Source organism: Dama dama, chromosome 13 (genome assembly GCF_033118175.1).
Source record: "Dama dama isolate Ldn47 chromosome 13, ASM3311817v1, whole genome shotgun sequence".
Lineage (NCBI taxonomy): Eukaryota > Metazoa > Chordata > Mammalia > Artiodactyla > Cervidae > Dama > Dama dama.
Window position 1 is genome coordinate 34377706 of NC_083693.1, and position 22526 is coordinate 34400231.

The following is a 22526-nucleotide window of genomic DNA, read 5'->3' on the forward strand; positions in this document are numbered from 1 at the left end:
CAGTATTCTTGCCTGGAGAATCCCCATGGACAGAAGAGGCTGGTGGGCTATAGTTCATGGGGTCACAAAGAGTAGGACACAACTGAACGACTAAACAACAACTTAAGAATGTTGGACCAGAACATTTTCAGATTCCCTTCTACCTTCACAAATTCTTCAATCCTTATCTTAGATCCTTATAAGGCCTTATTAGCCTCCTAAAATAAGTTGAGCAGTGGCTACTCTAACAAAAAGGTTGGGGCAGGGAGAAGTCGGGCGAGAGATGAAACTAGCTAGGCAAAAGGCTGAAAATATGTGAAGCTGGTTGAGGAGCACTTGGAAGTTCTCTATTCTCTTTACCTTGTGTACATTATTAATGCAGTTTTTCTATGCTAGAGTTTCCCATGTGGCTCAGTGGTGAAGAATCTGCCTACCAATGCAGGAGACATGGGTTCAATCCCTGATCCAGGAAGATCCCACATGCCTTGGAGGAACTAAACCCATGCACCACAAATATTGAGCCTGTCCTTTAGAGCCTGGGAGCCGAAACTACTGAGCTCACGTGCTGCAACTACTGAAGCCTGTGTGCCTAGTGCCCATGCTCTGCAACAAGAAAAGTCACCAAGACAAGAAGCCTGTGTACCACAACTAGAGAGTGGCCCCTTCACTCAAACTAGAGAAAGCTTGCACGCAGCAATGAAGACCCAGCACAAAAATAAATACAAATTTTTAAAAATTCTGTCTATGCTAAAAAATGTTTTTCTGTCTTTTCTTTTTTTTTTTTTTTAAATAAAAGTTCCATTGAATTTGAGTGTCTCTATGATCTTTATTTTCTGGCACCCTCGAGAAGTAACCATCCTAATAACAGGTACCTTCCAAAGGAAAGCCCCTCTCTTTGTCACCCTTGGCATCCGCATCTCCATCCCTGGGACAGACAACTTCAGCTGCTATGCTGCTCCAGCATTAGAAAAGCTTGGGGACTTTCCAGAATCTTCAATTCCCACTTCCCATTTCTCAAGAGATGAACTATCACATTTCTAAAGAAAAAAAGTCACAAGCAGGGGAAAATTCAAATCCAGGGCCAGCCAAGTTAGGGACTTTAAGGAAGCCTCCCAGGGGAGCTGCTCATTGGTGAACTGGTTGCAGTTCAGAATGAGCTGCTCAGCTCTTCCCTCAGGCTGAGAGGACTTGAGGTCACTCCCCATTGCCAACCTGGCTGGGTTAGCAAACCCAAGGGCACGTCCTGCTCTCCCCAGGCCTAGGAAAGGGCTCCCAGGGAGATGCCTGAACCTCTTCCCTTGGGGGAAAAAAGGGTTTTCAGGATTGCTGCTATTAGTCGTTAAGTCATGTCTGGCTCTTTGCAACCCCTTGGACTGTGGCCCACTGGGCTCCTCTGTCTCTGCGATTTCTCAGGCAAGAATACTGGAGTGGGTTGTCATTTCCTCCTCTAACGGATCTTCCTGACCCTGGGATTGAACCTTCGTCTCCTACATATTGGCAAGTGGGTTCTTTACCACTGAGCCACCTGCTGGCAGGAATACTGAAACTGAAACAGAACCCCAGGACTTGATCCCATGGGCTACAACTAAGACCTGGTGCAGTCAAATAAATATTAAAAAAAGAAAAAATACAGAACCCTAAACAGAAGGAGGGCAACCCCAGCCCGCCCGCCCGCCCTCTCTGACTCTGTGCTCTCCCTGCCTAGCAAGCCAGGGTTGTAAGGGCTGCCTACTGGCTCCTGCCCACAACAGGTGAGTTTGCATCTACCTGAGGAGTTGTGCACCTCTGCACAGCCCAGGAGGGCGGGCCTGCCAACCACAGGACTGCAGGCAGGCTGCAGATTGTGCATGCAGCCAAACAAGCCTCCGGGGTTGCTGGCAGCATAAGTATCAGTTCAGATTTTACCAGATTTTCCCCTTTGTGTGTTTTATGCAAAAAAAAAAAAAAAAAAATAGCCATGAACCTAGACCTGAATAACTTAGGTTTTTATCTGGCCCAGGAAAAGGACACTGGTGCTAGGGGAGGGTTATGAGGAAAGAGAGGGGAAAAGAGTGCTGTGTTTAGTTAATATCATTTCATGGAATATTTACCAAATATCCACTATGTACCTGGTTCTGAGCTGCGTGCTGAAGTTAGAGAAAGATCAGACAAGCCCTGCTCTCAAGGAGCTCCCAGATTAGAATAAGTAGCAACAAGACAGGTGATGTTGTTGTTGAGTGGCTAAGTCGTGTCTGACTCTTTATGACCCTGTGGACTGTAGCCCGCCAGGCTCCCCTGTCCATGGGATTTCCCAGGCAAGAATACTGGAGTGTGTTGCTGTTTCCTTCTCCTGGGGATCTTTCTGGCCCAGGGATTGAACCCACATCTCCTATTTAGCAGGCAGAGTCTTTACCAATGAGCCACCTGGGGAGCCTGAGACAGATAAAGAAGTTATTAAAAAAGAAAAATAGATGGAGAAGGAAATAGCAACCCACTCCAGTATTCTTGCTTGGAAAAGTCCATGGACAGAAGAGCCTGGAGGGCTGCAGTCTATGGGGTTACATAACTGAGCCATGCGTGCATGAGGGTGGAGGGAAACAGGTTGGTAGCAATAAGCTGGTAGAACTAAAAAAAAGAAAAGAAAGTAGAAAGCAGTGAGTGTCAAGGAGGCATAGATGGTGATACAAAAATGCTTAAAAGGAAAATGAATATTTTTTGAACATCCAGCATGTGCCAAAAAGGATGCCAGAAACCTTGAAAACCTCATTTCATTCAAAACTCATAGAAGTATCAACGCTGTTCCACCGGGACGGAATCTGACCCCCAGAACCTGACAGGTCACACAGCTAGAAGCAGCAGAACCAGGAGTGAAACCTGCATCGTCTGAATCCAAAATACATAGATAAAATTCTGCCTGTAAAAAAAAAAAAAAAAAATGCTGCCTGTAAGTTTTTCTTACATTCACATACACACATATATGAAGAGATGCAAACATCTGTTAGCTCTATTCATCATGACAAACACGTGAAGTGTCAGTTTTGTTCCGGATCATCAGGGCTCCTTTGTTGCTGGACCTCCACTGGCCTCCGTAGACCGCCACCTGGTGTTTCCAGGCGGGACTGCAATGGAGGAACAGAAGCCTTTGCCTAGGTTTAATATTCAGACAGGGGGTTCCCTGGTGACTCAGATGGTGAAGAATCTGTCTGCCAATGAAGAAGTTAAACCAGTCAATCCTAAATGAAATCAACCCTGAATATTCATTGGAAGGACTGATCCTGAAGCTGAAGCTCCAGTACTTTGGCCACCTGATATGAAAAGCCAACTCTTTGGAGAAGACCCTGATGCTGGGAAAGATTGAAGGCAGGAGGAGAAGGGGATGACAGAGGATGAGATGGTTAGATAGCATCACTGACTCAGTGGACACGAGTTTGAGCAAACTCCAGGAGATAGTGAAAGACAAGAAAGCCTGGTGTGCTGCAGGCCATGTGGTCGAAAAGAGTTGGACACAACTGAGCGACTGAACAACATCAGAAATATCGTGTGGAAAGGGCTGCAGTGCCCATCACCAAAGATTTGGCTTGGATTGCAAAAATCCAAGCCCCTGGCAAGGGCAATAACAACTCTTCATGGGGAAGCACCTGCAAATCTAAGTGGCTATCTCTTTTGTTTACAATAAAGTCCTTTGTGTTTTAAGAAATCCCTTGTCTGTCACAGCTGTTTGGGAGGCATCAGAGATTTGGGAGGGAAGAGGTTGTCCTTTGAGTTGTTCACAGTCTAGAAAGGAGATGGCCAAGTGCATGAGCATTGTAATCCCGTGTGCCAAGTACTCTGATAGAAGGGAACACAGGGCAGGTAGCAGAGCCTCCCCACGAGATTACCAGGGAACTGGCACTCTAGCACGTGTAGGAGTTTATCAGGCTGAGGAGGAGGCGTGGAGAGATGCGGTGGGAAAGAGAATAGACGTCAGGGGCAAGCTCAATATCACCCAGTGCCCTACAAACGGAGCCTCAAACACCAGGGGAAGAAAGGGGAGCAGTGGTCAGGGGCCCAGGTCATAAAGAGTCTTAAGCCATGCTAACAAGAGTAGTACTTATCCTGTGGATGGTGGGGCTTGAAGTAAGGCACTGACAAGGTCAGATTTGCATTTGAGAAAGAACATTTCAGGAACAGAGGAGACTGGATGGGAGAGGACTGGAAAGGATGAAGGCCGGGTAGGATGCTTTGGGTTTTTTTCTTTTCAATATTCATTTTTAATTATTTGGCTGCAACAGGTCTTTATGGAGCCATGTGGGATCTAGTTCCATGCTCAGGGATCGAATCCAGGGGCCCTGCATTGGGAGTGTGGAGTCTTAGCCGCCGGACCACTAGGGAAGACCTAGGACTCTTTTGTAATTCTGTAATGCTTGTGTGGGCTTCCTAGGTGGCGCTAATGGTAAAAAAAAAAAAACCCGCCCACCAATGCAGGAGACATAAGAGATACCCTGGAGCAGGACATGGCAACCCACTCCAGTATGCTGGCCTGGAGAATCCCACGGACAGAGGAGCCTGGCAAACTACAGCTCATAGGGTAGCAAAGAGTGGAACACGACTGAGGATGCACACACACAATGCTTGTATAACTAGGAGAGAGATGCTCGGGACCCAGATAAAAGTAGAGCTCCTGAGGATGGAGAGGAAAAGATGGGAGAGAGGCATTTGTGAAGCAGACCAGCAATGACTAGCAACAGCGGGATGAGGAAGCTGGAGGCGCACAGGAGGTGAAGGGCACACTCTCAGACACCCAAGAAGGAAGGCGTGTCTGGGGGAGAGGAGGAGAGCTGCCCAGGACATGCTGAAGGAATATCCAAGGGAGGCAGTCCAAGGGGTTTGTAGCTTAGGAGAGATGTACTTGGAGCTGTGTATAAGAGAGTGTTCATAGCAACTTATTCATGATAGTAAAAAACTGAAACAACTCAGATATCCCCCAACAGGGAAGAGAGAAAGAGATTTAGAATAGTAGTTCTCTTAGGAAAGAGGCTAAGTGATTTGAAAAGACACTGGGAAGTCTTTTGGTTTGCTGTAAGTTTCTGTCTTGGTCTGAGTGGTGATTACATGGGTTTATACTCTGTAAAAATTCCTTGAGCTGTATATTTAATCTCTCAGAGAACCACGCATGTTAAGTCACTTTAGTCATATCCAACTTTTTGTGACCCTATGGACTGTAGCCAACCAGGCTTCTCTGTCCATGGAATTCTCCAAGCAAGAATACTGGAGTGTTGTCATGCCCTCCTCCAGATATATATACATACATGTATAAAAATATGTACATTTACATACACATGCATACATATATATGTGTGTGTATATATTGTTGTTATATATATTATTATGGAGATATACATATACGTGCATATGAAATATATGCATATTTACACACATGTGTATATATGTGTGTCAATTATTATTTTATTATATATATTATTCTCTCTATATATATATTATTCTGGATATATATATATATATATACTAGAATAAGGAAAGAAAGAGTACACAGTAAAAAAAAATTAGTGAAAGACTTAGATGAGCACTTTGCAATAGAGAATAGTAAAGGGCCAATAAATAGCTATAAAGTGTTTTTAATTTCACTAATCATCAGAGAAATCCAAATTAAAACCATTTACCCTCACCAGAATGGTTAAAATTTAAAAGACCAACAATACCAAGTGTGGGTACAGATACAAAGCAGCCTCTACTCCCATAACCTTCTGATGGGAACATAAGCTGATACAATCACTAGTGTGCTGGATTTGTTCCAGTGGATAACATGCATACCCTAAGATCCAAAAATTCCACTCTAAGGTATGTCTCCAGCAGAAATGAAGGTGTGTATAGAACAGCAGAAGTGCTAAAGAACATCCTCAGTAACATTATTCACAATCAGCAAAAATAGAAATAATCCAAACACCTGTCACAGTAGAATGGATAAATAATCTGTGGTGCATTTATACGAAGGAAATCTATGCAACTTTGTAGTACAGCTATGCACAACCACCTCGATGAACCTCACAAGCACACAACTGAGGCAGAGAAACAAAACATAAAAGGACATTCTGCATGATTCCATGTATACAGTGCTTGAAACAGGCAAAACGAAATGATAGAATTTAGGGCTGCATTCCTATGTGGTAACAAGAAAAAAAGAAAATGCAGGGACGTGGTTTACATAAAAGTCAGGATGATGGAGAGGGAAGATTGTAATTAGAAAAGGCTTGGGGGAGGGGAAATTGAAGCTGGAGGAGGCAACGCTGGCTGACTGAAGAGGTTCTATTTCTTGAAGTAGGTGTTGTTACTTAGATATTTGCTTTATAATAATTCACGGAGCTGTGAATTTATATTTTATGCACTTTTTTTCTGTGTGAGTGTTACATTTCACAATATTTTTTAAGAAGAGACAAAAATTACTGGGGGGAAAGTACAGTAGAGAGGATTCCACCAAGCAGAGAAGGAAGAAGGGCATCAGAGAGATACGGGCCTTACAGAGCCCACGCCACGGTGGGCAGGAGGGTTGTCTGATGGTCCCCCAACAAAAGAGAGAGAAACGGGAGATGAAGCCAGGACAATTCGAGACCAGATTGTGCAGGACCATGAATACAGCCACTATGTGAGCCTGTGAGGCTGTGCTACACTCAGCCAAGAGGGCAAGGGGTCCACCCTGCATCTGCTGGAGGAAGGGAGTTCTATTTTGCACAAAGTCCCACCTCCTTGGGACTTCTCTGGTGTCCCAGACTTAACCCAGCAGGTGGTTAAGACTTCACTTTCCAACGCAGAGGGTGAGAGGTTCTATCCCTGGTCGGGGAGCTAAGATCCCATATGTCTGGGGGTCAAAAAACCAAAGCATAAAGCAAAAGCAATATTGTAATAAATTCAGGAAAGACTTTTAAAATGGTCCCCATCGGGGAAAAAAAAACCACAAAACTTCAAAAAAGTTCCACTTCCTGGAGGGGACAATATCTCTTCATATTATTTTCTCCTGCAAATCTGAAGTTTTCTTTTTTCAATATGGTTAAGACAAGGGACTTTACTCTAGAGGTATTGCCACATGATAATGTGTACCAACATCAGACTCCTCAAGTCTGTTCAACACCCACTTCCTGGCCCAAGGTGAGGGCTCCTGAAGAGAGCCTTTGGCTTCTTGGTCATCCTCCACCCCTCTGCATCTGGGAAGCTTTCCTCAAACATCACAATCACTAACTCAAGGGCTCCTTGCCTCCACTCAGCGTCATTACTGAGGCTGGGCACAGATGGCAGAAGAATTAAGCCATTATAGTCATTAGTGGAATGTGGTGACCTCACAGGTGGGGCAGGTCCCAACTGCTCCAAAACACAGAACAAGGAAAGGCCAGACTGTTGGGAGAGATTTTACAGGGGCAGGCTTTGTGGACAGCGGGATCAGAGGGACCAGAGAAGAGTCTGACATGAGGTGTAAGCCCCGCAACTGTCCAGGTGAGTTTCCTCAATCTCACCTCCCACCCTGCTCCATTGCACTTCAGCTTCTCTCTACAAAGGCCTTATATTGGGCAACTCCCCAGGGAGTCCAGTGATTAAGATCCACCTTACAACGCAGGGGGTGTGGGTTCAACTCCTGGTCAGGGAACTAGGAATCCACGTGTTTTGTTCAGTCACTCAGTCATGTCTGCCTCTTTGTGACCCCATGGACTGTAGCCCGCCAGGCTCCTCTGTCCACGGAGTTCTCCAGGCAAGAATACTGGAGAGGGTTGCCATTTCCTCCTCTAGGAGACCTTCCCGACCCAGGGATCAAACCCATGTCTCTTGCATCTCCTGCATTGGAGGTGGGTTCTTTACCTCCAGTGCCACCTGTGAAGCCCTTCGTTTAGGTTACCTTCATCCTATGATTGTTTTTACTCTTGCCTCCTTCCTTCTTGACATTTCACACACAGCAGCCAGAGAGATCTTAAGATCTGTATCAGATCATGTTAACTCTCAGCTGAAAGTACTTCAATGATACACCATTATACACGCCATGGAAACTTAGCCCTCACAGCACAACAAAGTAAAGAACCAGCACCGCCTCCAAACCCCCAAATAAAATAAATAAATATGACTTTTAAAAAAGGTCTGGTATTGGCTGAATATCTTGGAAAGCATCCTCTCCCCTTTATTAGATGAGTAGGAAAACTAACTATAAGCAAATACCCTTCAAGTCAGCAGGAAGGTGAGCGGGAAGCTATGCTGTGTTGACCATTCCTCGTGAACACATCAGCACCTGCTAGGCTCTCAGCTGTCCTCCTTTCCTCACTGTGGCTCTCTGACTCCTAAGCTCCCAGACAAGCAAGACTTACGGGGCCCTGGGGCATTGAGGGGCTTCAGCAACAAGGCAGTTTGGCTGCCCCCTTCTGCTCCTGACCTCAATCTTTCCAAGCATCAGGGTCTTTTCCAATGAGTCGGCTCTTCACATCAGATGGCGAAAGCACTGAAGCTTCAGCTTCAGCATCTGTCCTTCCAGTGAATATTCAGCCTTCATTTCCTTTAGGATTGACATGATAGCAGAAGAGGTAGGAGAGAGGCATGTTACTATGCTTCATCTAGTTGAAGTTAATTGCTCCACACTTTACCTGGTGGATCAGATGGTAAAGAATCTGCCTGTAGTGCAGCAGACCTAGGTTTGATCTCTTGGAGATCAAACTGGAGAAGGGAGTGGCAACCCACTCCAGTATTCTTGCCTGGAGAATACCATGGACAGAGGAGCCTGGTGGTCCCAAAGAACAGGACATGACCGAATGCAGAAAGTGAAGAAGAACTAAAGAGCCTCTTGATGACAGTGAAAGAGGAGAGTGAAAAAGTTGGCTTAAAGCTCAACATTCAGAAAACTAAGACCTTGGCATCTGGTCCCATCACTTCATGGCAAATAGAAGGGGAAACAGTGGAAACAGTGGCTGATTTTATTTTGGGGGGCTCCAAAATCACTGCAAATGGTGACTGCAGCCAAGAAATTCAGAGACGCTGACTCTTTGGAAGGAAAGTTATGATCAACCTAGACAGCATATTAAAAAACAGAGACATTACTTTGCCAACAAAGGTCCATCTAGTCAAGGCTATGGTTTTTCCAGTAGTCATGTATGGATGTGAGAGTTGAACTATAAAGAAAGCTGAGTGCTGAAGAATTGATGCTTTTGAACTGTGGTGTTGGAGAAGACTCTTGAGAGCCCCTTGGACTGCAAGGAGATCCAACCAGTCCATCCTAAAGGAAATCAATCCTGAATATTCATTGGAAGGACTGATGTTGAAGCTGAAACTCCAGTACTTTGGCCACCTGATGTGAAGAGCTGACTCATTTGAAAAGACCCTGATGCTGGGAAGGACTGAAGGCAGGAGGAGAAGGGGATGACAGAGGATGAGATGGTTGGATGGCATCACCGACTCAATGGGCATGGGTTTGGGTAGACACCGGCAGTTGGTGATGGACAGGGAGGCCTGGCATGCTGCGGTTCATGGGGTCGCAAAGAGTCAGACACAACTGAGTGACTGAACTGAACTGAACTGAATGACTAACATCAACCACATCACAAGAAAAGCCAGAGGTGAGGTTCAAAAGTTGGCCATTTAATCTGATGCTCTAATACATTTTGCATGACAGTTAGGAAGATGAGGCATAAGTACCTTAAAATGAAACTCAGTCATGTATAATTACCATGTAATGAAAAGAATATAATTTTAAATTATTAAATTTTTAAAAATGTCTGCGTTGAGAGTTAGGGATCTTCCATTAAGGATAAATCTTCATGAAACATATGGCTTATAGTGGCCTAGGGGTCTCGCTTAAACCTCACCAAAGGTGAGTTCAATTAGAAGTTCATCTTAGCTTCAAACTTTATCAAAGCCTTGACTTCATTAATATTTTCAATAGCTCATCTCTCTCATTTTAAGCCTTTCAGGCTCCATTACACTTAATTGGCTCCTGGATTTGAACCTATTGAAGTCTTTTTTTTTAAACCCAGGTCTTTGGACAGAACAGTATTTTAATTATACAGAATACTGTAATTCTTTAGTTCCCACTTTCTAGTCTCTGTTATTGTCACCTATTCATCTGCAAATGCTTAGAAATGGCTACTCTTCCCAGGATGAAGAAGCCAGAAACTATTCTGACACTGTAATAGTCTCAAACTATACAGGATTTTCTCATAGCTTAAAAAAAGTGTGTGTAGCAGAGAGTTGTGTTTCATAAAGTCATCTTTTGAAATATGTTTACTCTGTTTAATGTTCTCACATTAAAAAAAAATTTATTTTCTATACCTAACAACTATTTTAAAATTTATTTTCTTTTTTTTTTTTTAGTTCTACCAGTTTATTGTTACCAATCCATCTCCCTCCACCCTCGTGCACACATGCTCTGTCATGTAACCCCATGGACTGCAGCCTGCCAGGCTCCTCTGTCCATGGACTTTTCCAGGCAAGAATACTGGAGTGGGTTGCCATTTCCTTCTCCAGGTAAAATTTATTTTCCATACCTCTCTCTTTTTAAAAATTTCTGGCCACACTCCCATGGCATGTGGGACCCTAATTCTCTGACCAGGGATTGAACTCACATCCCCTGCATTGAAAGGCGGTGTCTTAACCACTGGACCACCAGGGAAGTCCCTGTTCTTATATCTTTATGAAAGGCTAGCAACTCAACCTACAGAAGTGAAAGCACAGAACCCACCCCACATTCTCCCACTCCTCCAAGCCCCCTGGTCTGTGGGGGGTATTCAGGGGACAGTGGAATTCTGAAGGAGCTCCCTCAGAACTGGGGTACAAATGGGGCCAATGGACCAAATGGTGTAAAAAGGCTGGAGGTGAAGGTAGAGATGTGAGATGCAGACAGAAGGGGAATATCCTGGACTGAGGGAGCCCCAGCAAGGATGGAAGTGAATTTCAGAATGTGGGAGGTGAGTGGCAAAAATCCCATGGAAACCTTCCAGGGGGTAGGTTGAGAAGCAGGATAGGGGGCTCTGGTCTCCCTACCCTCTGTTTTCTTGGGACACTAAACGTTGCTTTGCATCTGGGGCATGTATGCTAAGTCGCTCAGTCATGTCCAACTCTTTGGGACCCCATGGACTGTAGCCCACTAGGCTCTGTCATGGGATTCTCCAGGTAAGAATACTGGAGTGGGTTGCCATGCCCTCCTCCAGGGGGATCTTCCTGACCCAGGGATTGAACCCACGTCTCTCATGTCTCCTGCATTGGCAGGTGGGATCTTTACCACTATCACCGCCTGGGAAGACTTTTGAATCTGGGGGAACCAGAAATTTAGGTTAGCTTATGTGATGACTGAGCAGCTTGTTGATACAGAAGCCTGAGTAGTATTCTGGTGAGGAGACCAATGGACATTCAGACAGTACCCCTGAAGCAGAATTTTTCAGCCTACTTGCCTAATACCAGCTCTGTGAGCAGTCATAGCATAGTTAAGAGTCAGGGGCTAGTTTATATGGGTTCAAATCCTGACTCTGCTGCTTGTTAGCTGGATGTCCTTGAGTTACTTAACCACCTGTGACTCAGTTTCCCTATCTGCAAAATGGGGATAATAATAGTGTTGTAGGAAGGGGGACCCCTTCCAGGGCCCGAAACTGGGCTCTTGTCTAACACTCGGAAATGAATTGTCCGAGGAGACACATGCTGACAAAGCAAGAGATTTTATTGGGAAAGGGCACCCGGGTGGAGAGCAGTAGGTAAGGGAACCCAGGAGAACTGCTCTGCCGCGTGGCTCGCAGTCTTGGGTTTTATGGTGATGGGATTAGTTTCCGGGTGGTCTTTGGCCAATCATTCTAATTCACAGTCTTTCCTGGTGGCGCACGCATCGCTCAGCCAAGATGGATGCTAGCAAGAGGGATTCTGGGAAGTGGACGGACAGGTAGTGTCTCCTCTCGATTTTTCCGGAACTCTTCCGGCTGGTGGTGGCCTATTAGTTCCGTATTCCTTATCAGGATCTCCTGCCATAAAACAACTCATGCAAATAGTTACTATGGTGCCTGGCCAGGGTGGGCGGTTTCAATCAGTGTGCTTCCCCTAACAATAGTATTTCTTCTATAAGGTTGTTGTGAAGATTTCATGATTAACATACGTGAAGATCCTACAACACGGCCTGGAACATAGTAAGCATTCAATTAATACTAGCTACTATTGGTATTACTGTTTCCACTCTCTTGGTTCAAGATCCTGACATCTGAAACCTCCTTCATAATTCTTCCTTCCTCCCCCAGGCTCCTCCAAATTCCTACCCACCATTCTTTACCCCTGGACACCAAAAGTCCTTATTCACTCATTTTTTCTTACAGTAGCCGTAGAGTTCCTGTCAGACACAGCCTGATTAATTTACAAACAAGCTATCCTGTTGCCTAAACAATAAAAGAAAAAAATAATACATTGGACTTCACCAATTTTCAGAAAATATTCAAAAGATATTATTAAGAAAATGAGAAGACAAGTAGTAGCCTGGGAGAAAAAGTAGACAGAATGCATATATCTGACCAAGGACTTGCATCCAGAATACACTAAGAACTTTTATAACTCAACAACAAGAAGATGAACAACACAACTTTGAAAAGGGAGCACAAGACTTAAATAGGCATTTCACAATAGATCGACTGCTGATTAGCACATGAACAGAAGCTCAACATCATTCCTTGGGATGAAATGCAAACTAAAATCACACTGAGAGACTTGGCAAGGATGTGAGAAAAGGGAACCCTCACACACTGCTGGTGGGACTGTAAATTGGTGCAGCCTCTACATAAAACAGTATGGAGGTGCCTCAAAAAATTAAAAATAGAACTACCATCTGATCTAGCAACCTCTCTTCTGGGTATATATCCAATGAATGAAATCACTATCTGGAAGAGACACCTGCACTCCCGTGTTCATTATTTATTCACAATAGCCAAGACATGGACACAATCTAAATGTCCATTGAGAGATGAATGGATAAAGAAGATGTGGTCTATACATACAATGGAATATTATTCAGCCATAAAAGGAAGGAAATCCTGCCTGTGCAACCACATGGATGGGGCTTGAGGGCATTATTCTAAGTAAAAGAAGTCAGAGAAAAACAAATAATGCATGATCTCTCTTATATGTGAAATCTAAGAAATAAAATCAGCTTCCCAGAAACAGAGAGTAGATTGGTCGCTGCCAGGAGCTGGAGGGAGGCAATAGGAAGATGTTGCTCAAACGGTACAAACTTTCAGGTACAACAGTAATAAGTTGCAGCATGCAAACTCTTAGCCGTGGCATGTGAACTCCTAATTGCCCCAAGTGGATCCAGTTCCCTGACCAGGGATTGAACCCAGGCACCCTGCATTGGGAGTGTGGAGTCTTAACCACTGGCACCAGGGCATGCTGCAACTAAAGATCTGGCATGCCACAATGAATGACAGAAGATCCTGCATGCCACAACTAAGATGTGGTGCAGCCATCAGTTCAGTTCAGTTCAGTTCAGTTCAGGTGCTCAGTCGTGTCCGACTCTTTGTGACCCCATGAATCGCAGCACACCAGGCCTCCCTGCCCATCACCAACTCCCGGAGTTTACTCAAACTCATGCCCATCAAGTCGGTGATGCCATCCAGCCATCTCATCCTCTGTCGTCCCCTTCTCCTCCTGCCTCCAATCCCTCCCAGCATCAGGGTCTTTTCCAATGAGTCAACTCTTCGCATGAGGTGGCCAAAGTACTGGAGTTTCAGCTTCAGCATCAGTCCTTCCAATGAACACCCAGGACTGATCTCCTTTAGGATGGACTGGTTGGATCTCCTTGCAGTCCAAGGGACTCTCAAGAGTCTTCTCCAACACCACAGTTTAAAAGCATTAATTTTTCGGCGCTCAGTTTTCTTCACAGTCCAACTCTCACATCCATACATGACCACTGGACAAACCATGGCCTTGACCAGACGGACCTTTGTTGGCAAAGTAATGTCTCTGCTTTTTAATATGCTATCTAGGTTGGTCGTAACTTTCCTTCCAAGGAGTAAGCGTCTTTTAATTTCATGGCTGCAATCACCATCTGCAGTGATTTTGGAGCCCAAAAAAATGAAGTCTGACACTGTTTCCACTGTCTCCTCATCTATTTCCCATGAGGTAATGGGACCAGATGCCACGATCTTAGTTTTCTGAATGTTAAGCTTTAAGCCAACTTTTTCACTCTCCTCTTTCACTTTCATCAAGAGGCTTTTAAGTTCCTCTTCACTCTCTGCCATAAGAGTGGTGTCATCTGCATATCTGAGGATATTGATATTTCTCCCGGCAATCTTGATTCCAGCTTGTGCTTCTTCCAGCCCAGTGTTTCTCATGATGTACTCTGCATATAAGTTAAATAAGCAGGGTGACAATATACAGCCTTGACTTACTCCTTTTCCTATTTGGAACCAGTCTGGTGCAGCCATATCTTAATAATAAATAAATAATTATAAACATTTTTTAAAAAGAAGTTCTGGAGATAATGTATAACATGGTGACTATAGTTAATACTACAATATTTTATACTTGCAAGTTGCTGAGGGTACATTTCAAGCATTCTCACCAAAAAACGGGGGAAAAAAGTTAATTCTGTGAGGTGACAGAGATGCTAATCAACTCGATTGTGAGAATCATTTATTTCACAGATATGCATATATCAAATTGTCACAATGTACACTTTTAGTATATATTACTCATTTGTCAACTGTACCTCAATAAAACTAGAAAAAATGGAAATAAAACACTTTGAGAGATTACCTTTCAGTATCCTCTAGCATGGATGAATTAAAGGAAACAAAAAAGATGGAAACAAGTGTGGCAAGGACATACACCAAGTGAGACCTCATACACTCCTGGTGGGACTGTAAAATCATACGGTCATTTTGGAAAAGAGATTGGTAGTTTCTTATGAAGTGAGACATAAATTTATCATCAACCTCACAATTCCACTGCTTGCTATTTTACTCAAGAGAAATAAAAAGATAACCACACAAAGAAGCATACTCCAACATTTGTAGCAGCTTTATTCATAACACCCCCAAACCTGAAACAACCCAAATGTCCATCAACAGAGGGATAGATAAAAGAAACGGTACCTCCATGCAATGGGACACTGATCAGCCATAAAAACGGATTGCCAATACATGCAAATCCAGGGAGACTTTTTAACGCATTATGCTAAGTGAAAGAAGACAAACACACAAAAATTACACGCTATCTGATCCTTTCATAGGAAATTCTTGTACAGGCACAACTCATAACAGCAGAGAAAGCAAATCGGTGGTTTCCTGGGGCTGGAGTCCAGGGACTACACAGGGGCATGAGGAACTGTTGGAGGTGGTGGAAATATTCTACAGCTTGCTGGCGGTTACATGGGTTTCAAAACTCGTAAAAACCCACTGAACTGAAAAAAAAAAAAAAAAAAAAAAAACCACATCAGATTGTATGTTTAAAATGGGTACATTTTATTGTATGTAAATCTGACCTCAGAAAACTTGATTTTTCTTTTTAAAAAAAGCAGTCAACCTCATTTCTTTAGCAACAGAAAACCCAGTTCTAATTAATTTTTTTAAACAAGTAAACTAGATTGGATAACTCTTTGTCCCAAATACTTTGAAGACATGTCATTACTTTTAGAGAGAACTCTGACATCCTGAAGCTGTCTTTAGAAGCTTTGTATGACCTCCTCCTGCCAGCCTCTCTGCAAGCATCTGATGCCTGCTTCTTCTCACTCCTGATGCTTCAGGCTACCCTAACCCTCCCTCCTCTTCTCCAGTACACCCCCTTCCCTGCCTCGGGGCCTCTGCAGGTGCTGTTCCCTCTTCTTGTGTGGTCTTCTCCTCCACTCTTCACTTGACCTACACTCCAGGCTTTAGTTTAGAAGCCACATTCTGCTCCTTTATGGAATTTTTTCTTCATGCAATTTGTCATATTTTAAATTATACATTGATTTGTGTGATTATTTGTTCCCTGTCTGTTGCCCTAAAGGGCATAAAGGGCAACAACAGTGTCTGACTGTCTCATCACTGGATGCTTGAGGCTCGGCATTGTACCTGGCACTGAAAAGGCTTAAGAAGATATTCTTTTTTTAAAATTAATTAATTAATTAAATGGCTGTTCCGGATCTTAGTTGCAGCATGCAGGATCTTGGATCTTCATTGCAGCATGTGAGATCTAGCTCCCTGACCAGGAATGGAAGCCAGGCACCTTACACTGGGAGCTCAGAGTCGTAATCACTGGACCAGCAGGGAAGTCCAAAAGATATTCTTTAAATGTATGGATGAATGAATAGAGGAGGATTTTTATTTTTATGTTTGTGTATTTTTTTTATCATACCAACTTATGTGCAAAGAGGGACCTTCCACTTAATATAAACAGAGTCTCATACTAGAAATTCCTTGGGAAACTCAAGCCAGTCCTTACTTGCATTCTTTTAAACAGAACATATAAACTGGACAGCTCTCCTTGTGTAGGAAATGTAATATCACAAGTTGATCATGGACTGACCCCCTTGTCATAATCCCCCGATACTGTTACAAAGTGCTGAGTTGCTTGGTTCGGCATTTCCACAGTCTTTCTTTATCTTAGCTCTCTTTTAAAAACAAAAATGTACTTAAATGAATTATTTTGCTGGCTGCTTCCATATTGCTTCATTCAAAGTCCAAGATGGGAGTTTAGAAAGAGAACAAATAAAATTGTATCTTAAGTGCAAAATACATGTCTGAGTATCTGCCAAATTGATACACCCAATCCAGTATACTTCTTCCAATATCCATGCATTCTCCATTGGACCCCTCTTGAAAGTGTCAGTAATTTTCATGAACCACACAGAACTGTCGCTTAGTTTCTTTTCTACTCTTTTTTAAAAGTCTTTATTGAATTTGTTACAATATTGCTTCTGTTTTATGTTTTGGGGTTTTTGGCCAGAAGGCATGTAGGCTCTTAGTTCCCCAACCAGGGACTGAACCTACATCCCCTGCATTGAAAGGTGAAGTCTTAACCACTGGACTCCCAGGGAAATCCCTCCCTAATACTCTTTAACATAACCAACTGCTTAGAAAGTACCATTATTATCATCCTGTTGTCAAGTCGTGTCTGACTATTTGGGACCCCATGGGCTACAGCATGCCAGGCCTCCTTGTCCCTCACCACCTCCCGAAGTTCGCCCAAGTTCATGTCCATTGAACTGATACAATGCTGTTCAACCATCTCATCCTCCGCCACCCTCTTCTTTTGCCTTCAATCTTTCCTAGTATCAGGGTCTTTTCCGATGAGTCTGCTCTTTGCATCAGATGGCCAAAATATTGGAGCTTCAGCAGCAGTCCTTCCAATGAGTATTCAATGAAGTGTTTTTATTTTTATTTTTTCAGAATTAAACGCAAATGTTTAATCAATCATGTTCAATCACAAGCTAGTCAATGAAGAACTTTAGGTTCAAAGGGCCAGATGTTCTACATTCCTAAGAAACTGCAATCAGCTTCTCAACCTGATTGAGTATTTTCACATTGCATTTTGCTGCCACAAAATTAGTTGTACATTTTTGAGTGTGGATCTGTCACTAAAAGATTTAAGTTAGGAGACAGAAAGAAAATGTTTTGTATCTGTATTTAAAAAAAAAAAAATCTGTTGATGAACAAGAAGTCAGTTTCCTACTGGGGGGGAACATTCCCACGGAGGCACTGTAAGGCCAAGTCCATCCACTTCATTTCTTGTTCTTTAACAGATTCTGTGGTGCCTCTGTTGTCCTGTTCAGGTTCAGGGAGCTCATTCAGTGGTATTGCAACATCCTCATAAGGCAGCTTGTCTTCTCGCCAAGCATTGTCAATCAAATCCAAGATGCTTCCATCTCTCTGTACCTCACTGTCCATTCTCTTGTAGCTTTGATCTTGTCGGATGGGACTTAAGCCAGGGCGCGGGAAACCTTTACCAGCACTGGCCCAGCGTGGCCAGGACCACGACCCCTCAATGAAGTGTTTTTAAAATCTAGGCTTTATTACTTTTTAGGTACGGTGAGGTCAACAGATCAGGAGACAACTGCCTCTGAAAAAATAGTTACACCCAGAGAGCCCAAGAGAAGGGGACATGGAAAACCATGGGTGAAACACAGAGAAGCCTCAGAGTCAGTCGGCAGCAGAGGAAGTGAGGGGAAGTTTGGACAAGAGCCTCCACTGGGGTTTCCTCAGGAAGTTACAGGTGACGCAGGCAAAGAAGGCTGAGGATTGGCTGGTTTAAATAATCTCAGCCGATGCTGGGCATATTGGGGGCTGTCCTTAGACACTTGGAGCCTTGCTCCTGGGTGATGAGGGCAGGTAGATAACAATCTGGAGTGGAAGAACCCAGTAAAGGAAGTGGTTAGGGGTACAAGCTCTGGATTGGTCTACATTTGAAAGGTCCACTCCCAGGTGAGTTGCTTACTATCTCTAGGAACTGGCTAATCCCACAGAAGGGCAATCTCTCCAGGGCCAGCAGGGCCCCAAGATGTCAGAGTATCAGAGAACAACAAACAGAAGATGTGACTAATATAAGAAGCAAGCTGAGTGTTTAGTCTGAAGGAATTCCCCAGAAGATTAGTCCTTCAGTTATTAACACACACACACACACACACACAGGAAGCAGCTCCTGGGCCAGGGTTATTGAAAGAGGTGTTCAGGACTTCCCTGGTGGGGATGTACAAGGCAGTGGGGGTGGAGTACACTTCAGGGATATTTCTAAGGCAGAATCAGTGAAATCTGTGTCTCATCACATGTTGGGGAGGGCAGGACTTGAGAAAAGGATGAGTCAAAATTTAAAACTTTGAAATACTGACACCATTAAGCAAGCGAAAGGACAACCCATGAAGAAAAGATGATATCTGCAAATTATACACCTGATAAGGGGCTTGTATTCAGAATATGTAAAGAACTCTTACAACCAATAATGAAAGATAAATAGCTCAGTTTAAAAATGGGCAAAAAGAGGCTTCCCTGGTGGTCCAGTAGCTAAGACTCCAAGCTTCCAATGTAGCGGGACACAGACTTGATCCCTGCTCAAGGAAGTAGATCCTATATGCTGCAACTAAGACCCAGCATGGGTTTCCCTGAAGGCTTAGATGGTGAAGAATCTGCCTGCAATGCAGGAGACCCAGGTTCAATCCCTGGGTTGGGAAGATGCCCTGCAGAAGGAAATGGCAACCCACTCTAGTATTCTTGCCTGGGAAATTCCATGGACAGAGGAGCCTGGCGGGCTACAGTCGATAGCATTGCAAAGAGTTGGATACGACTGAGTGGCTAAAGAACAACAACAAGACCTGGCACAGCCAAACAAATAAATATTAGGGGGAAAAAATATTAGGGGAAAAAAGGAAAGAGGTGCTCAAAGTACAGCTCTCTGCTTTCTTTCTAGAAGATGAATGAACACATCTTCCTTCTTGTTTCCTTTCAACCAGTACATTAGGAACAGCAACCACCTTCCCAACTGGAAGCTCCCAGTTATAACTCCCAGGGGACCTGGGCATCTGTTTTCAGAAGAGGATCCCCATGCAGCTGGAACCACAGCAGGGGCGCAATCCTCGTCTCAGGGGAGGGCTGCATTCCTGCCTGCTCCACGCTCACAAAGTGCCTCTCAGAAGGCCTGTGAGTTACCAGGAAGAACCCAAATGCAGGGAGAGGCATTCCTCCCAGGGGTGGGGTGTTGATCACAGTTCTAGGTTCTAGACCACAGAATCCACTCAAGCAAGTTTGAGCAGAAAGGTATTTATGAAGGGTTAAAGGCTTCCCGGGTGGCTCAAATGGTAAAGAATCCACCAGCCAATGCAGGAGACCTGGGCTTAATCCCTGGGTCGGGAAGATCTCCTGGAGAAGGGAATGGCAACCCACTCCAGTATTCTTGCCTGGGAAATCCCATGGACAGACGAACCTGGTGTGTACAGTCCATGGGGTCACAAAGAGCAGGACATGATTGAGCACAACACAACGACAGCAACAACAACAACAAAGAGGAAACAAAGCAGCAAAGGCAGACCACAGAACCAGGGGAGGGATGAAGAAACAGACACCAGGATAGGCTCTGGGAGGAACTCCCCAAACCACAACACACAACTGGGCAGCCATGGGACCTTTGGCTCTTGCATGACCAAGAAGCTTCAGAAGCAGGAAATCTTCCACCACAGGCACCTCTGAGGAGTGGCTTCCTAAATCAGGACATCCCCAGCAGCCACCAGGTCCACACGGCTTCTCCCACAGCCCCTGGCATATTTTCCTCCCAACATAACTCAACATCACAGGCGAGGTCATCTGGTTGGTAAAAAGTAATTCATACTTGTATACTTGGGGGCAAGGAAGTCAAGAAAATGCCATTTTTAGCTCCAGCCTCTCATTTACAACGGGTATGTGTGTGTCTATTAATCCATGTGTCCACCACACATGGTTTGGTACCTTTCACTGGGTCTAGTATATGTTTGTTTGTTTGTCTGTTTAAGATATTTTTTGATGATGAGGACCATTTTAAATTTATTGAATTTGTTACACTATTATTTCTGTGTTATATTTTGTTTTTTTGGCTCCGAGGCATGTGGGATCTTAGTTCCCTGATCAGGGATTGAACCCACACACCCTACATTGGAAGGCACAGTCTTAACCACTGGACTGCTAGGGAAGTCCCTACTATATGTTTTTAAGGGACTAAGCATGTTTACTTTTTTTTCCATTTATTTTTATTCATTGGAGGCTAATTACTTTACAATATTGTAGTGGTTTTTGCCATACATTGATATGAATCAGCCATGGATTTACATGTGTTCCCTGCATGTTTATTTTTTTATTTTATTTATTTTTTTTAGTTTACTTTTTTAAAACTGTGAGCAACTGGACAAAATTCTGTCCCTGAATCTCAGTGGCTATGGCCCTACTCCCCACGATCCAGTTTTCCAGATGTTCACGGTCCACTGTCCTGGACATTTAAAGATTGCTGTTTTCTACCTCTGTTGGCGTGTACATGGCTTTTTAGAACGTAGACCCAAATATTTGCCCAAACTGCAGCTAAAGATGATAGCTGCTTATCTAGAATGTGCTCGTGTTTCCCAGCTAGACAAGCCATTATTTTTGGCTGGCTAGCTCACGAGGCTTAGCAACTGCTCTTGACCTTTTCTGTTCCCCTGAAATGCATTTTAAAAAGTCCCTGTAGGGTGGGAGGATGAGGGGAAGGTATCATTAGGGAGTTTGGGATGGACAGGTATACACTGCTATATTTAAAATGGATAACCAACAAGGGAACTCTGCTCAATGTTCTATGGCATGCTGGATGAGAGGGGAGTTTGGGGAAGAATGGACACATGTATTTGTATGGCTGAGTCCCTTTGCTGTCCACCTGAAACTATCACAGCATTGTTATTTGGGTATTTTCCAATATAAAAAAAAGTTTAAAGAAAAAATCCCTGAAACCCACAAGACACACAGGTGAGGAATACCTTGTCAGTATCCTTGGGATTTATTACATCAAGATCTCTGAGTTCACATCCTCAGTCTCCCATGATTTCTTTTTTTTTTTCCCATGATTTCTATGTGTAATTTTAGATAAGTCATTTAACTTCCTGAGACAGCAATTTTTTCACCTATAAAACAGGCCTGGTAGCAACTACTTCATAAAGCTATTAAGAAAAGGAAACAATACATATAAAAACACTGTGCAAACTGAAAAATTATTGACCTGAGCTAGCAAGTAGACTTCATCTCATGAGCCAACTCCCATGAATTTATTAGTGCTGCCTGGAGACCTGGGTTGAGAAGGATTTTGAGGCTGTATCTGAGTTCATTGGGAAACAGCGCAATGGATGGGTAGAAATGGCTGTTGTGATCACCAGAGATTGCTGGCATTGGGAGGGTGTCACCTATATAGACGCCACCTATATGACATTACCATTCTGGATGTGTGGGTGCTATAATTACCATCATAATGGCAGAAGTCTTCTTTGGTGGCCTTAAGAAAACCAGCCATGAAAGAAGCAACAGAAAATCACCTGAAAAAGAACAAGGCTTGAAAGATCAAGGGAGGGACTTCCCTGGTGGTCCAGTTGGCTAAGACTCTACACTCCCAATGCAGGGGACCTGGGTTCCATCCCTGGTCAGGGAACTAGATCCCAGTTCTAAAGATCCCACAGTTAAAGATCTTCATTGCCACAACTAAGACCTGGCACAGCCAAAAAATAAATCAAATTAAGAAAAAGAAAGAAAGAAAAATTAAGTGATTTATTTTGTCAGACTAGGAATCCATTTCCCAAAACAGCAAACTCTGGCAGGGCCTCGGTGTGCTGAGAACAGGGCTGAACAACTTGGTTCCTTCTCACTTTCCTGGGAGCCCCTTCACATCTGTTACCTGTCACATCTCCAGGCCGGGCCCTCTTCCATTGCCATGACATGGACTCCCAGATCTATCTTGTCCCCTCCCATGGCTTCACACCCTTCCATGGGTATCTCTGGCTTAGATCTCCCCAGAGTTCTCCACCTGCGTATCCAACTGCTATCCTTACAGAATAGCATGGACCAAAAAAAATTTTTTTTAATAAAAACTTTTATTATTTTAGGCCATTGATATTGTGGAAATTTATTTTT

General features: G+C 43.8%; 1 protein-coding gene across 1 annotated transcript; it reads right to left on the minus strand.

Moving 5' to 3' along the window:
- Window positions 1-17591: 17591 nt before the first annotated feature.
- LOC133067995 (anaphase-promoting complex subunit 13-like) lies at window positions 17592-17836 on the minus strand. Its single transcript, XM_061159097.1, has one exon. It carries the CDS (start codon window positions 17808-17810, stop codon window positions 17592-17594), a length of 219 nt encoding a protein of 72 aa, XP_061015080.1. The 5' UTR covers window positions 17811-17836.
- Window positions 17837-22526: the final 4690 nt, after the last annotated feature.

Coding starts and splice junctions, on each gene's coding strand:
- LOC133067995 (XM_061159097.1), bottom strand. CDS start 17,810: ATGGACAGTGAGGTACAGAGAGATGGAAGCATCTTGGATTTGATTGAC.